The following is an 18042-nucleotide window of genomic DNA, read 5'->3' as shown; positions in this document are numbered from 1 at the left end:
ATATTTGTATTTTATCTCTTATTTTTCTAAATGTCTTCCCATTGATGTAACACTACTCAGTATGCCAATTCCACTGTGCTAAATGAGGGCCAGCACCACGTAGGTGCTGTGAATTATGGCAACACCAAAGAGTGAAGGGCACATTCTGCACATCCTGACACCTGCTGTTGTTACACTGTCCACAAACAAAACCATTTTGTTTTTAACACTCCAGCGTTGCCAGAAAGAACAACTTTATACTGAATTTATACTTTATACTTGGAAACAACTTTATAGTGAATTCCTGAAACAGTGAAGAACTATACCATTAATCTTTTCTGGAATGTCCTGCACATGCTATCTATGCTTCAGCAATAAAAAGGTGGGCTGGTTTTTATTATGTCACTGTATTTAAGAAATGCTTTAATATAAAAACACTGTTACTTCTGCAACAGTTGTATTATCAATTCTTATATGAATAAAAGATACTCACTAATTTCAACATTTCATACAAAGACAGCCAGTGATATTCCTGGTAGCACAACATAACATTGGTCATTGCCTTTGCGATTCCTACAGTTTAAAATCCATTTTCACATTCAGTTTCTGACTATGCCCCAAAATAATCTAAAGGAATTAGGCAGACCTCAGTGAGATCTTCTTATTGACATTTATGTTGATCAATGTTGGCTCTACCAGAATTGGAATCTACAGATCAATTCCCTTATTAGATTCGTTCTCAGTGCTGCCATGATCATTTTATCACAGAAGCTGCTGCCATCAGATGCTGCTTTATCACTTTATAATGGGATAAGCTGAAGCTTTCCTCTGGCATAAAGCTGGAAATGATAACTGTCTGAAGTCTTTTTCTTTCACAGATTTTCAAAAATGTCCTAGTTAAATGCATAGGTCTGTTTTAAACGCTATTTTCAACTGAATTTACCTAAGCAGCAATAATTTTTGTCCACAAGAAAATTCCAGTTCTCAAGGTGTTAAACAAACCCCAGTGCTAACACTGGAAACTGCCTTATTAATCACTTTCTTCTTGCTGAGGCTACGAGCCAGACGACAGAAGAAAAGAGGCTCAGAATGAAGCTATGACAGAAAAATAAAACTGGTCTCAGGAGCAGTAGGAGTTTTATATGGACACACAAACACACGTGCAAGCACTCCAAAATAGCACACACAATACATACACAAGGTTTGTCACAAGTGTTTTATCTGGTTTTGAAAATATGCAGGGACATGGTATTTTTAGTGAGAGTGGTGTTACAGCTCCTGTTGAGAGAGGAGTTCATCACATTAATTTAAATCTCCGATAAAATAAATTAGCTTTTTTATTGCCAGGTTGAACTACAGGGCTATGATTGTTATGTATTGCTACAATCTAAGTCTTAATGGCATTTTAGCCCTGTGGTGGTCAAACAGAAACCATTTCAAACCTTCTAAAGGCTATTAAAACATGTGCAGATGTCTGGAAAATTAATACTATTATCTAACACTAACCTTTTGCCTGTAGGAGGAAAAGAAGAGAGAAGACTCAGGGAAGATGTTTTAGATCAATACATGGCAACCCAGGAGGGCAAGCTCCGTTTCACAGGGAAGTTCATTGGCTGTGAACGGGGGATTCAAGTGATCAGATTCATCCTTATTTGGATTTCACTGAAATCATTCATTTATTCAAAAAAAAACCACCCCAAAACTTAAAAGAGATGAGTATTGTTTTTACAATCCTTCCTCACTGCTGTTTCCCAAGGTCCAGCAATTTAGGCATTGGAAAGGTTCATTCATTTAAATGACAAGAGCATGAATTTGTCAAGGTTAATGTTGAACAAGCCATATTTTCCTTGCCTCAGTATTATGCATAGAAAGTTAACTCCATTCCTCCACTTGTTTTTCTTTTTCTTTTCTTTTTTTTTTTTTTTTTTTTTTTTTTTTTTGGTGTGTGTGGGTAATACTGTTGAAATGTCATGTAGATTGAAAGGAGTTTAAAAGTAGGAGGAGAGTTGCAAGAGCTACTTTTATTGTTAGTTAAAGCCTTTTACATACATATTTTCTCTCCAACACTAATGCATTGTTTTTGTCTCTGACAGAATAATTTCTAATAAGAAGAGAGGTTTTTCTTGAATACCTGGATACAAGGTACTTGATTCTATTCCTTTTCCTCAAAGCACTTACTTAAAAGTATGATTTAGAAAGAATAAGTGGGTAGATTCCCAGCTGGTAGGAATTATTGCCTTCACTTCTACTGAGAAAATAATTTCCACCAGAAATTACCCAAACTTCTACTTCCCAAACTTCTACTGCTTTTCATAAATAAAAATTCTAGATGGTCATAAGTGTGCATTTCCCATGGTATTTCATTCTTGAAAGTCCCAAATCTGACCACAGGGCCTCCAGATGGCACTTCAAGTTCTTCTAGGTTTATCCTATACACACCAAAATCTCAGGGCTTGTGTAGGACACAGCACAACTCTGGAGACCTGATGCTCTCAACAAACCTTGGCTGTAGCCTTCTGGAATCCCACCAACCTACTCTAGAGGGATGAGAAACCTTGGAATGATCTCAGCATCAGCTGGCCCTGCAGGCCAAGCGAGGCTGAAGCCCAGGTGAGGAGGGAGAGCTGGTGCTGGTACCAGCAAGGAGGGGGCACGGATGGCCTGAGGACACAGCCCTGCACTGCCCGTGCTCATCTGCACCTCCCTCGTGTTGCCCCAGCCAGCAGGAACACCAGGAGATGGAAAATGCCAGTCTCAGCTCCTGGCAGAAAAGGCACCATACCCTCCAAGCATTATTTAGGACCTGATCTGGCATTGGGAGGGCTAGGGCTAGGTCTGGCATAGGATGGCATGGAAAAATCCCCTCTCCCACCCTGCAGCCAGAGGCAGCCTGGCCCAGGTTGGGAGTTTTGCCCCTGGCTCAGGTGGCTGAGGGCTGCAAACCCTCTCAGCAGCTGTCTCTGCTCAGGAGAAGCTGGGCCAGCCAACTCCTGACTAGGAACGTGTGCCCTTGTGAATCGATCGTTTTCTCACTGTGGATAAAACAGGGCTTAAGGAGGTATTATATAGGAATTTCTAAAGGGATCAGCTCCCATTTTGGCAGTAGCTAGATTTTTATAAGAGCTCAGCACAATGCCTGAGCACTTGAAAGTCTGGTCCCATGTGAATGAAGGACCTGAAGACCTAAATGAAAGGTTAAATCCATTTGTTATTCCCCCAGGAACAAGTAGCAGGTGAAGACTGGTGGCAGGGCAGAGTACACCCATATTTCTAATTATTGTCAAGATCTCCTAGGGATCATTTAGTCAAATAAATCTAAGTGAGCCTCTGAAACACAATGCTAATCTCTGATTCATGCTCACACTTGCAGTATCTATAATTCATAATAATTGTGCCTAGATCTGTGACTGTGCCTGCAGCTACTGTACAGGAAAAGTACACAAGGCTTATTTAGAGAAAAACAGTTAATAGTAAATAACAGAAACTTAAAAAAAAAAAAAAGAATGAGCATTTCTGCTTTTAAAATATAACTAAATATAAAAGTTTAGGATCAAAACACTACAAAATTAAATAGCTCATTTCTGAAATTGTATACCAGAAAGATGAGCTGAAAGGTGGGAGTATATTTGAGATTTTTAAAGCACTGCTATTAATTCATGATGCCATTGCTTTGGCAGTCTGTTTTCCATACTTCTAATGCAGTAAGATGGAGTTTAATTCATAATGTGGAAGATGCCCTTGTGATGCACACAGGACACAGACAAATCACTGCCCCTTCCTGCACCCAGACATTGCTCAGTGACTAATGGAACACAGCCTGCCCACATCTAGAGAAAGGAAGGAGCAGGATGAAGGGATGAAGTCTAAAGATGCTAAAAATACAGAAAAACTCCAGGCTGTCAATATCACATTGTTAAAGATTTAATGACAAAGGTAACTTTTCCTTTCAGCTCGTCCTTATCAAGAGAGATTATAGATGGTAATTTAAGAGTTAAGGCACTAATGGACTCTTCAGTTTCACTGAGCACCTCGTGCTGATTTTATCTTGCAATACAGTATTTCACATTCTCAGCGAATCAACAGAGATTTAGTCAATAGTGCCACGGCCTTTGGATGAGAATTTGAATCTTACCAGTATCCAAACCATCATTAAAGAAGATAGGTCATTTGGGAAACAAAGGAGAGCATTAGTAAAATTCAATACTAAAAGATGGGGTTGGTTCCTTAGATGTTTTATGATTCATCATGAGCAACATTTTATTCTAATTATCAACCCTTTATTCTATGTGCAGTATCTGTAAGAATATACAAAAAATATAAAGTATATCAGAGGAAAATTATTTTTTTCCATAACAGATGGCAACAGAAAATACCTATTGAGTAACCTTATGTGCTTCAACCCACTTAGCATAATGTTAGTTTGTTTCATTTGATGGAATGTGTAATTTTACATTACTAGCAATTCACACTGGCCTGATATAATCTGAACAGTTTAAACGTTATGAAGCAGAGCACTTATTGGCACACCTACTTCTCAGTAAAAAGAACCATGATTCTGTATTGCTTCACATCTTCAAAGTGCCACTGCACTTAAATAACAGTAACAAAAACACAGTAATAAAGTAAAATATAAATGAGGTTTTATATGTATTGAATGTAATAACAGATGAAATTCATCCTTTATCTATTATTTGTTTTGTATATGCTTTTGCACAGCTATCCTTTCTTTAAATCTCCAAGTTTTAAGAAAATAAAAATTAACTACATACTTAGCTCCATTAGCACAAAAAAAGAAAATCATAGATCTGTAATAATAAAGGTTATAATTCTGTAGTGCTTTAGAATTTCAACAGAGTCCCACTTTACCACAAGACAGAGCCCTTTAAATCTTTGAATTAATTTTATACATTCTTTTGGTATTCCATTTGAGAGTTACAGAGTGTGAAATATGTACCATGATGAGAAAACAATTACCCTGCACACCTGTTGCATGAGCACACTGCATTTAGGCAGGGCTTGCAGAGGATACTATTTTATTCCAGCGTGAAATCCAGAAGAGGGGAGGCTTTAAAAGCTGACCTGATGATATGAACTTGCACTTTTATATGTAACACATGGCTTGTAGGTACCACATCACAAACTGTGATAAGATAAGAACAAATCCATCCTAATTTTTGCTGTCAGAATGTCCATGATAAAATTTTTTTCCATTTAGAAAGGAAATCTGAATGAGTGACTCTTGGCTTAAATAGAACTATATATTCAAATAAATAAATTGCAATCTGCAAAACCAGAAACACATCAGACCACACATGGATGTGTTGGTCACATAAAACAGAAGCACATGAGTAACTCAGAGTTTTCACTAAGTTCACAACCAGTCTCTAAGCAGCCTCAATACTTACACTTGACAATTTAGGCAGGGATTCACATGGAAAGTTGCTAATAAATTTTGTTAATATATTTAACAAACAGAGCAGCCACAATTTAAGCATTACTGTAGGGTAAATATAACTGCATGGGATAAAAAAAAAGCATGTCTTTTTAATGTTTATTAAGAGTGAAGCACAGGGCAGGTTTGGAAAGGAATACACCCTTTCCTGTTGTTTTTTTTTCCTATAAATTTTAAAATTTATTCCCATATGGAATATACACAATCAAGGAAAAAAACATGAACAATATTCTTGTACTTAATTACTCTGTCCACATACTTGCTTAGGGTTTCAAATGCCAGATTGGATTCCTGCCATCATGTGGCTCATCACTGATAATAAAAATCTATGCATAGAATAAAGAAAAACTGTTGGTTCACTCAGTGTCAGTTGCTTATTTTTCTTTGTCTAAAAACTGACAGTAAAATCTCACTTTTGTTGCCCAGGCCTGTCACATCAGCATAGCCCCACCATTCTCCTGACACGTGCTTACTCTGAAATACTCTCTTTGCTCTTGAGTAATGCCTTTATGTGTCTTCAAAACTTAAAAAATATTGCTCTCCTCAGTCAAAATCATTCATAAATACTTCACCGAGGATCACTTGTGGCTTTCCTGAAGATTATTTGCCCATTTGATTTGCTGGTTTTGCAATAGCTGTAGCAATTTATTTTCATCAGGGTATTGAAAATGGCTCATTTTTAGACTCAGTAGCTGAAATTTATCTATTGAAAATTGTATCACAGAATGTCATGTTTGTGTTGATGTGGAAAACCTTCCATTGGTTTTCTGTGGAACCTCTCCAGGCTGGTTAAAATACTTGGACAGAGGAATGCTGAGCAGCTGGGGGTAATTTTCTCTTAAATGCATTATTATTCCCATCAGAACTACATGCCCTGGGAGCTTAAGTTAATGTTTTGATTTTGTTTGAGAGCAAATTGGTGAGAATTGAATTGCTGAAGTAAGGGACAACAGTCTGACAAGAAGGTAAATCACCAAAACACAAATTACTGATGGAGCAGGCCGATCAGGTCGGTTGATCTGAGTTCCTCATACTAAAATATTGTTCTCCACTGACCCTCTCACTGCGCTTTGCTTCAGTCTGATCTGTTGTGAGGGATCTTGCCCTACCTCTACTCTCATTTCAGCATCTCTAACAAACATTTTTGTGTTCTTTTATCAGCCTGCCTATCTGGGAGCCCCTTCCATGCACCTGCATGTCAGATACACCACCGAATTCTTTTAGGTATTGTGCTGCTGCTGTGCATTCAAAACCAGAAATCATATGGTTTAGGGAGATTAGGTCTAGTTTTTCCATAAGGGGGATGTTTCCTTTCTTTCCCTCATCAGTGACTTTTTGGTCATCCATTTATCTAACCAATTGGCTCTCCTAAATATTTTATCTCTGTAATATTTCTCCAGCATATATTTCGAGCTACAAACAGGGCAAGTAATAAATATGGTTTATAATCTATCATTACATGTTGATGATTTAAGCTGAGATGAAATATAGACTTTCAAAGTTTTATATTTCTGTCTTCTCGGATATTATTGGTGAGTGAGGACATGGAACAAATAGTAAGTAGCTAACAGTTTACTGAGATAATGCAAGATTGGAAATAATGACATCACCATCCTCACATGAAGAATGTTCTTTAATTTGTTCTTAAAAGTCTCAAAGAAACTTGAGTATTCCATACTAGATTACTGTCTTGATTCCTGATATACAGAAGCATTCTTACAATTTCTCATGGCTGCAAGGTTGGAGGCTCATGAAGATCCTGGGGTAGGATCTTCAGTACAGTAACTGTGCACTTTGGTAGCCTTGACCTGGAGGAATTAATCCAGCAGGGCAACAGCCTGAAATCTTTTGAGAACCATAAAAAGAGTAAAATCCAATCTTACACTTAAAAGGGGTTCTGCTAGCAATGTAATTCTTGGATAAAGGTTAATGTACTAGTTTAAACTTAATATATCTCAAACATGCTTTACATTTATGTGATCACCTTCTTCTCTGTTGATACAGCCCTGGAGATTGTCTTAACTTGCAAGAAGTATTTAATTACTGCTGAAGAAATTAGCAGATCTGGAATTAATTTCTCCTTCAAGCCACCAGTCCTGATTTCTGAGTAAGGAAATATTCACTACAGAGGCTGCCACACCTTATTTATGTTGATGTGTTTGCAGAGGAGAAAAGGACAGAGTTTGTTCTGGAGCTGGAACTTTTCTGAAGATTTGCAGAAAGGAGTGCCCTGACAATCTGATGGATACAGAGGAATAAATGTGAAATAAGCAAATAAGCAGGTCAGCTGCAGGACTTTCACAACTTCAAAAACAATTTGCTGATTTGGTATCAAGTCTGCTTGCTCCCTCGAGAGCCTGCAGGCACCCGACTTCTGTGAGAAGGAAATTCTACTGCTCCCCAGCATATAACAATCCACTTACAGAAATGTACCTTGGAATGCTGACAAACTGTTCCCTAACAGTGTGTGACCACCTACTCTCTGAAACACTTAAATATTACACAGATCTCGTTGCTGCAAAGCAAAGCAACTCCACTTTTAACCTCCTGCATTCAGACTTCATCATGCTCAAGGATGTCTGCACCAGAGGTCAGGCTCTGAGCCCAGACATTCCATCTCCTTTTGGCAGCTCTTAGGGCAATTAAGTGCCCTCTTCTTCTTTCCATATATAATAATGTCTTTGGTGCAATTTACCCCTTCCTGCTAAGCTGTGCAAGGTTCCATCACAGCCCGTGCAGCCACACTCTGTCTTGTACATCAGGGCAGAGCTGTCAGGTTATTAAAAGGGCTCATACCAATGCAGTCATCACAAAGTAATTATTATTTGCCTTGATCACCTGAGAATTCAACACTCTGTGCTGTAGAATTTTAGGCAAAATTTTAGGTGTGAAATTAAACAGTGGATGGTCCATGAGTATTAAATGTAAATAATTCAGCCAGAGAAACACAAGAAGAAAATAAATGCTTCAGGAGACCTCCCTGCCTGGTTCTGGGGTTGATAAAGCAGAACTTTTATGATGGAAATAAAATGGCAATGAAAATATAGTTTAAGATCAGGGATATTGTAAATCTTATTATTAGAAATATTATCTTATACTTTCCCAACTATGAAAATTTTATTACTTATTTAATCAAATAAATCAACTCAATAAATTTTGCTACTTGCCACTTTTTCATCCCTTTTCACTGAAAAATCCTGCACGGTTTATAAAAATCCCTGTGACAACAACTTTCGGGGTGAAAAGTGAAAGCAGGACTTCTCCCATGGGAACAATTAATCTAGCAAATATCTCAAATTTATGTAAACAGAGTTATATGATATAAAAAAGTTTTTAGAAAGGGATATTTATGAAGGCAACCTGTGATCCCTGTCTTATTCCTTTCCGCATCCTCCTGTAAATCACTTCCACAGATTTCTCTCTTCACTTGTAATTGGTTTTCCTCTACTCAGTTTTAAATCTTTGACTATTATCCCCAGCTCTTTGTCCCACTTGCAAATGAAGTACAAGGTGTGTCACTAAAATGGAGTTCCTGGGTTTCTTTCCCAGCCCCTCTTGCTATGACAGGCAGAATTTAATATCTTTTTAGCAACCACATTAACAGAGGAAAATGAAGGCTGCTTTGGTAGGATCTGCTTTTTGTGCTAGGTTTTAACTATAACTATTGCTCTTTCTCAGATGGTGCTGACACTTTTCCAAGGGTTCATCATTTTAAAAAAGCTGTTTCAGAGTATTATAAAATAACAATAATGAAAAAAAAAGGTAATCAGCCATCTCCTTATTTATCTATTCAAGTACTGCCTCTGTAAATCACACACTTCAACTACAAAGAATGCCCCCAGAAAGAGAGAGTAGCTCTTAAAACTGTCTACAGTATCAGAGGTGAAGAGAAAAATGCCTGAATTATCTTTTTATCCTCCTAAAATTTTGCATCAGAGCCTGCATTACTTATCTTTTCCTGACAGAAGTGACACAGAATCTGTGCCACTCCCTGCAGGCAGTAAGCACATCAAAATTTCTGGGAGCAGAAAACTTTCATGGCAACACACACAATCACAAACTCAACACATATTGCCTCAAAAACACTATTAGGCCCTTCAGCTTCATAAGCACTTACACTTTTTTAAATGCATGAAAAAGTAACACTTTTAGCACCTTTTCTACAGTGCAGGATTCCTGAGGCAGTCATGGAAACTGTACTACGCAAATTTATTTTTTTTTAAATTGGTAGCAAAATGAGTGTTTCTTTTGAACCGTGTGAGAAGCATGAGCAAAACCAATATGGTGCAGTTGGTGTGGTGCGCAGGCCAAATTTAAAATACTTGGACCAATCCATTCACTAGAAAACAAATGTGAATGATCTGATATCTAAGACATATCAATCATGTATTATCTGCTTGCAAACATGCATACAAAAACCTAGGGCAATGGTGAAATCTACACTTACCTTTAAATTTTGTTTTAAAAAAAGAAATCTATACTTCTGTTCAAATTTGAGAAGTCAAAATGTTTACAGTTTAAAAATAAGCTTACTCTGTAATACAAGAGTCTCCTCATGTCAAATATGGAATAATTTTATGCTAAAATATAATGAAGTCACAGAGATTGATATGCAGAAAAAGTAGCTAACAATACTTATTTTTAGCTCATGCCCTCTACCATGTAATTCTTCAAAATTTGTAGCTTTACTGAGTGTGCCTAGTCCTAGGATGAGATCAGCATTAAATAAAATTTAACTGTATTGTATCAGAGAGTGCAGGAAAGGTGAAAACACCCCATGCCCCCACCCCCAGTTAGCAGATTTGTCCATTCCCTTGATTGGGAACATGATCTAACAGGAATGTCCTTAAGCACATATTTATAACTTTTCTATAGAGTGACGCATTTAAACCAATATTTACCTCCTGCTGTAAATCTGGGCTGTGTGCACTTCCAAGAAGACATAATGCAAACTTTTCTTTAATTTTATGCAGGCACACAAAAGTATTTGCTCAATTTCAGTCATAAGAAAACATCCTTCTTCAGATGCTGTATCTCAGGCAGCAAGATCACAGACTACACACCATTTATTCGAGTCTGGAGTATAATTAGAGGATAATTAAAATTCTGGAAAGTCACATATTTCCTGTTTGGTTTGGATTTTTTTTTTTTTTTTTTTTTTTATTGTTTTTTTTTTTTTTTTTTTTTTTTTTTTTTTTTTTTTTTTTTTTTTTTTTTGGGTAAAAAGGGACATATGAAGAGTCTTAGCAGAAGTTCTTCCTTTTCTAACATACACTGCAACTTGTTCTCTGGGCTTTTTTCACCTTTAAAAGTGAAAAAAACCTTTTTTGGTTAGTGAGTTAAAACCTTTTGATAGCAAGAGAACAGACATAGCAGCAAATTTTGCTCCAGGGAGATCTGGACTTTCTGAATGAACTTAATTCCCTTTTGTCCTCAGCCAATAATGACAAATCAAGCAAAAAGGGGGAAAAAGAAAATCTACGTACATTTGTTCCTGCCAAACTGTGCAAGAACAATGATGTAAAATAATCTGAATCCCTAAGGAAAATGTGTTAGATCATTTGGTTCTTTCTTCCACCTGGTGCAGGCTCATCTCTTTCAGCTTTTTTTCAGAGCTGCTGTGCAATCCAATCTCAAGGATCTCAAGTCAAAGTGTTGATCCCACTTTTCAGATGCTATCCAACATTTCTGTAGCATTCCCAGAATAACCTGGTTTTATTGTTGCCACACAAGGAATTGGGAAGAGGAACTGCATCTGTAATAATGCACGTGCAGCATGGACTTCTGTGCAATCAAACCCCAAGCTGACAGCACCTGGATTCAGACCTTTTGGACACAGGAAAAAGAAAGAAAAAACGACCCCAAACCAGGAAGAAGGAGCAGTTGATGAGACTGTCAAAAGCAGAAGTGAGCAATGAAGATCCATGCTGTGGTGGATGTGTCAAAACTGTGAATGGGTAAAGATAAATCAGATAAATTAAAGATAAATGGATAAAGATAACCCCTCCTTACAGGGGTCTTTGAAGGATGAACTAGGAAAGGAAGCAGGGGATAAGAGCCAGGAAACCAGGATAGAAGAGATCTTGACCTAGCAACACTCAAAACAACACAAAATCACGAGAGGAACAAGAGCCTGAGGAAAACTCAAGAGCCCGGATCCCTGTGATGGTGACCTGGCACCACCTTGCCTGTGCTTTAGAGTTCCTCAGTAAGTAGAGTATTTGACCTCAGTGTGCAGATTCCCTTGCCTTTAACATCAGCTGTGAGCCCGCTGCTTCTACAGAAAACCCAGCCCTCCCTGAGGAGAGTCAGGAGCCTCAGCTCTTGGGCAACACTGCAAGGGACACATTTTCCTCTGAGTTACTGAGGCAGAGCAGTGAGGGTTTCAGATACACATTTAATATCAGTTATGTGGCTGACATGACCTGCAAGTTCTAATTAGTCCTCATTTGCTGTTCTCCCAGCTCATGGTCAGATTTGCTGGAACTTCTGCAAAGCAATTCTTCTACAAAAGGATGACAAAGAGATGGGTTCATTCACAATAACAGACATTGCCAAATGAAGAAGGATACTGGAACATCTCTTAGTATTCCAGAATGGCAAATGAGTGAGACGTGGCTCAATTGGTTTCTCAGCTATATCCTCCCATAAAACATTGGCAAAAAAAAATCACTCTAAGCCTGTGAAGATGTACTTAAATGCTTGCAAGTTAGCTGAAACCAGGACAGTATCACATATGGCAAAAGTTAAATAAATGGGCTGTCTTCTCACAGGAAATTACACTGTTCACCATCAAGCAGGATGTTAAGGAATACGAGCTTCTCCCCTGCAGAGGGATAATGAACCCATATCATTCCATTTATCATAGCGAAGAATCATCTCAAAAAGTAAGTTACTCTGCAGGTGCGCTCCTCTCTCCAGATTTCCATGCAATATCAGAGCTCACTGGCACACATTTTCAGTTTCAATGGGATCAGAGTACAGATAACAGTTATTCTTCTAATATATTAAATCTATCAACTGTCATTTCCCACTTACTGACATAGCCTTGAAAAGAAGAGAAGTATTTTATAATTTTAAGAAATATAAAGCTCATAGCTTGCTTCCTACAAAGGCCATTTCCTACCTGAAGGAGGAGGTCAGAAGCTGGTTTGACTTTCTGCTGGAAAAGCACACTTAAAGTTCGATTCTGTTGTTCAAGATCAAAAACTCTCATTTTCAGCTTTATACATTCCTCCCTCAGACCCTGCAGCACAAGGGAAAACAGTTAGATTAGAAAGCAGGTAACAGAAGCACGTAAAAACTCTAATGATATTAAGAAGAAATAAACACACAACTTTTAAAGTAGTATAAATCAGAAAAATGTGCTACTTCATTTTCTCTGGTTGTTTGATCATCAATTATAACATTAAAGAAAATCTTGTCATGAAGAACAGTAGCTACCTGGCACCTCCTTTCAGAGTTTTCTGTTGGCATAAAAATTACTTTACTAGCAATGTGCTCCATCTTGCAGCTGACAAAAAGCATAAAGCAGCAATTAATAGATGGATGTTGTAATAAGCATGAGCTAAGTAAAATGCATAAGCTACACCAAACCAGGCAGAAGTTCAAAGTGGCACTGTGCCTTCAAGGTACTCCTCCAAAGTCTGAGCCCTTCCTTGCTTTTTCTGGAACAACCAAGTCAGCATTGCTGTGCCTGATGTGGATGGGCTGTGTCTTCCCAGACACCCCAGATGTGCCCAGGTGGGCAAGAAGGCCAGTGGCATCCTGGCTGAAGGAAAATAGTGTGGCCAGCAGGACCAGGGATTTTCCCTCTGAGCCAGACACTTGAGCCACACCTCAAGTGCTGTGTTCAGTTCAGGGCCCCTCACTAAAGACAGACACTGAGGAGCTGCAGTGAGTGCAGAGAAGGGCAGTGGAGCTGGGGAAGGGTCTGGGCCACAAACCTGATGAGGAGCAGCTGAGGGTGTTTAGCTTTGAAAAAAAAAAGAGACTTTTTTCACTCTCGACAGCTCCCTCAAAGGGTGTTCTAGCCAGATGGGCACTGGTCTCTTCTCCAAAGCAGCAACTGATAGGACAAGAGGAAATGACCTCTGGAATGGCCTCCAGAAGAGCTTTAGGTTGTATATTAGGAAAAATTTCTTATGGAAAGGGTTGTCAAGCATTGGAACAGGTGGTGGAGTCATCATCCCTGGAGGGATTTAAAAGCTGTGTAGATGTGGCACTTGGGGACATGGTTTGGTGGGCTTGGCAGCACTGGGTTAATGGTTGAACTTGTTGATCTTAAGGGTCCTTTCCAATACAAGAAATTCTATGATTCTCTGATTCTATTGACCATTAGAAGCAGAGGTGAAATGTAAAACCAGTCAAGCCAATAATCTCTTTTAGATACATCTAAAAGATGTATCTATCTATCTATCTATCTATCTATCTATCTATCTATCTATCTATCTATGTCTATATATTCAGTGTAAAACCTGCTTTTCCTGGTCACCTGAAGGAACACAGGATTCTGTTAGAGAGAGGATTTTGGAGACAGTGCAGAATCTGACATGAGTTTTTCAGCAATATTTTGTGCAGCTGCCCATTTTGAGTAAGAGAGCTTCACAAACCAGGAAAACTAGTCTCCTAATAAAAATTACATGTAAAAATAATAAGCTGCAGCCAAATCTCAGTTTCTTTGTTTGTTTTTAATTTACAACTCCAAAATACTTACCATTATTTAAATTTAGGACATTTGCTGCCCTGTGGTATTGCCTAGCTCATATTACTTTCCACCATATGAAGGTGGAGAAATAGGCGTCAGCAAGCCCCATATGCTGTCCTGTCAATACCATTAGCAACATCATGACCTGGCTTGATGAGAAAACAAGTCAGAGGGGGAAATTGTGTTCAGATGTAGCTTAAATTCTTGCCTACAGTTGCTCTAGTCTCTGCTGTAACCAGCACTGAGGTTACAAGAGGTGAACACACAATAAAATATGTTCATCTTGAGACTCCCAGAAAACTGTAAACATCTTTTTATGCATATGTATCACATTTTATGAATACTGGATGAATGCAGTTGTTCTCTCCTGATGGTTTTATAACATTTGTTTTAGGCGGCTGTCAAGTGGCTGTTCAGTTGAAATTGCAAGAGCCTTCTAACACAGCCCTCAAAAAATCTTGAGGCTGATGATTTCTAAAGCCCTGAAGCTTTGTTTCCTGTCAGTGAGACCTCTTATCCTTGGTCTTACACAAGAATCTCTATTAGTAATGGAGACTGCAAGCATCAAGACCCATCATTATCTGTCTTTCACAAATCAGAGAATTTAAAGCTGAGCCTTGGCTGTTATAACAGTGCTTAACATTTCAAGACTACTAAGGGCACTGAACAGGAAAAAATATTCACAGAAACTAGCAGTGTAGAAAAAAATTAAATCTTAGCAAGGCCTCTGCCCAAAACCTTCCTATCTTACAGTTTTAAAACCATAAGATTTATGTTTCAAACTTCAGAATTTCTGTAAAAAAGTGAAATATAAGATAGTAGATTACCCACCCAGATGCTATAAACCCTGCCAGTGGTAATGCCACACATAGCCCAGAGGAGAAATGAGGCACATAAAAGTAGCAGTAGTATGGTAAAATAAAGTCCGAGTTTAGAAACTTGCAGTCCTAAAATTACCAATTAATACAACTATCAAATGTCTGAAGCATATAATTCCTCTCCTGTGGGCAAAACAACTAGCTATTAAGGTAGCAATCTCCCAAATATTTAAAGTACTCCTAGGGTTTCAGTATAGTGATATCTGAGCAGCTCTGTGGTCTTGCTTTATCTCTTCAGTGTGAACCAGACCCACTCTTCTCCAAAATAAAATCCAATGGCCTCAGTAGAGGTTCCAGAAAAACACTGCTCTCCCTCTGAACATGCTTCTTTCTGTCTTAATTAACAATTAATTCACTTCTTTTTTATTTAATTGATGAAAATGGAGAAATGGCGTTCATATAGAACCCAGAGTACAAAGAGTAATCTCCCGAAGACACTCCTATGGAGGAGATTACATTGCAAGAAGTAGATACACAGGTCACAAAATTATTCAATTGAATGGTTTAGCTCAAATTTCAAGCTGCTGATCCAGATCTTAGATGGAAAAAACAATTTTAAAAATCCAGTTCTCAGCAGTCAAATCAGCTCATGTTATATGACAAGTCTTTGGATGGAAGGAGAAAGAATGGATGCTTTCAGTATTATAGCATACAGGTTTGCCTCAGGTAATTTTTTTGGATATCTGACTTCTTTAATTTCCTAGAGGCAAAATTTTGTATTAGTAAGTGGTAGAAATCCATAGAATTTTGCTACATAAAATTGTGAAATTATGCTGCGTGGCTAACTCAGCACAAATTCAATTTAACATAGTTTCTCCAGTCACATCAAAAAAGTCTCTCATCTTAGAGAAATTCTATATGTATTGTAACAAATTACATACTTGAAAAGTGAACGTTTAAGACTGTAATTCCATTTCAAGGATTCAGTGACATTGACAAATCGCTCAAGCTTTGCTCACTCAATTTGTGTCACCAGAATCTCTCAGTGGGATCCCAGTCTTTCCACATCCCGGCAAGCACGCAGTGCTTTACTCCTTACATTACAGCATGTACTTAATTTAAGTGAAAATTAGTCCTTGAGGGATGATTTCAAATTCACAGCAAAGCCCACGCAGTGTGTGCTACTGTACAAAACCACTTTCCTCCCTTTTGTGAAAGCTCTCAGCTTTCCTCCGTGTCTTGCTCTGCTCCTGACGGGTGTTATCTCTCTGTGGCATGACTGACTCTGCCTTACTGCTCAGCTGCATGATGGTAGATTTATCTGTTTACCAGCCACTATTTGGGTTCTGATATCTACCCTTTTGGGACTGGTGAGAGGAGTGCAATTTCCTCTTTATTGTACACTATTGTGTTCCTGTCTTTTCTTATAAAAGGACTTGTATGAACGGTGTCAGGAGTACTATACAGTTAATATTCATTAGCATTTAGAAAAGTACCCTCTTTCCTCTTTCTATGGATATTAAATTAGCTGTTATTACTCAGTAATAGGTAAGCAGCTGTTAAGTCCCATCAACCCTAAGTAAATCACTTTATTAAATGTATTTGGATCTGGTTTTATTGTATCCTTAGGAACTCCTTGGTTCCTATGGGTTTGGAAGGATTAATTACTGAGGAAGTATGTAGTCATCAAAATGTCTGACACCTTTGCAAAGGAAATCAGCAAGCTCCTCTCTCCATTTGGGAAACCATCAAAATATTCCCAAACTAGAGATTAATATATTGAGATCAACCCTCTGGTGAGTATTCCACCACATACAGTTTTATAATACAAAATGTGTATGGGGTTTTTGTGTATATTAACATGAAAAAAATACCTCCATTCCCATTTAAACTGTATTGAAACACATATTTGGGATTTTTTTAGAAAATACCTCAAGTTATATTTCTAGCAGGTGTCACAGGAACAGCTCTGCAGTTCTCTGATGATGCACAGACCCTACTCCTACGTGTAAACAGAGAAACCCAGCACAGACAGCAGCAGGGTAAACTTCCCTGGATGTTGTGGCTTGCACAAATCACATCTGAGCTGCAACTTCCAACTGCTGGAAGGCAATATTCCTCTTCCAGAGTAAAAACCTTTGTTGCGCATCTAAACATCATGGGATGAGCAATGATATTTTCAATCCAGCCTATCCCCTCTGCCCCCACTCTTCCCTTTGCAGGGAGCATTCTGAATGATGTGCTGCTGGGCAGAATGATGCCCATAAAGGGAGGCTTTGGAGCTGGTCCTCAAAAACTGTTCACATCTAGAACACTTTTGTGCATGTGGCAAGAGTTTTTTTGATTATTTTAACTTTGCGTTTCATGCTGCATTTTAAGAACATTATTACTTGTCCTGTCATTAAGTGTAGACAAGACAGTTTATATTCTCCTTTGCACTATCTGCTTTAAAACACTGCATTTATGTGTCTTTCCGAATCATCTTTTTACAACTAAATGATCCAAAGCATTTTAATAATGCCACATCCATCAAGTGGTCTAGACCTCACAAAGAATCATTCCATGAATATTGAAATGCTCACAGCTTATTCTTAGAGAACTTTATATTTTGTTTGTCTTTCCCTCTTTCTCTCCCTGACAAAATGAAATCATGGAATCATGTTTAACTTAAAGACCACTTCAGAAAATTGGAATTTCAGACATGACTTCATGCAGAACAGAGCTCTGTAGAAGCCACAGTTAATCTTTCCTTTGTGCCAGGTTTGCAATTATCCTACAAGTATTTTTCCTGTGCAGTACCTCCCCTGCTTACTAAATGTGGGAATATAGTTTAAAAATGTATACTATTTAAGAATATATACATATCTCTCAAATAAACAATGAATTTTTGCAAGCTTTAAGTTACACTCTGAAAATCACAACTTACCTTTTGAGTAAGTAGAGCCTGAACAACCTGATTAGCCACCTGAAAGAGAAAAAGTAAACAAATTTACATATGTTATCATGTGTGTGTATGCAGAACAACCTTCTTTTGTGGCCTGTCCTGGTCTCAGCTAGGGCAGGGTTAATTTCCACTCAGTTGTTAT

At 38.1% G+C, this 18042-nt stretch overlaps 1 protein-coding gene across 1 annotated transcript in view; it reads right to left on the bottom strand.

Moving 5' to 3' along the window:
* Window positions 1–18042, bottom strand: part of NCKAP5 (NCK associated protein 5) — a 242907-nt gene that overhangs the window by 68809 nt on the left and 156056 nt on the right. The window contains exons 9-10 of the mRNA XM_041473262.1: window positions 17883–17921; window positions 12558–12677 (exon numbers count right to left, since the gene is read on the bottom strand). Coding sequence (XP_041329196.1) covers window positions 12558–12677; window positions 17883–17921 — 159 coding nt within the window. The remainder of the gene's footprint in view (window positions 1–12557; window positions 12678–17882; window positions 17922–18042) is intronic.

This window comes from Pyrgilauda ruficollis, unplaced genomic scaffold (assembly GCF_017590135.1).
Source record: "Pyrgilauda ruficollis isolate IOZ18807 unplaced genomic scaffold, ASM1759013v1 scaffold3, whole genome shotgun sequence".
NCBI classification, from domain to species: Eukaryota; Metazoa; Chordata; class Aves; order Passeriformes; family Passeridae; genus Pyrgilauda; species Pyrgilauda ruficollis.
This window is presented reverse-complemented; position numbering and strand designations above follow the sequence as displayed.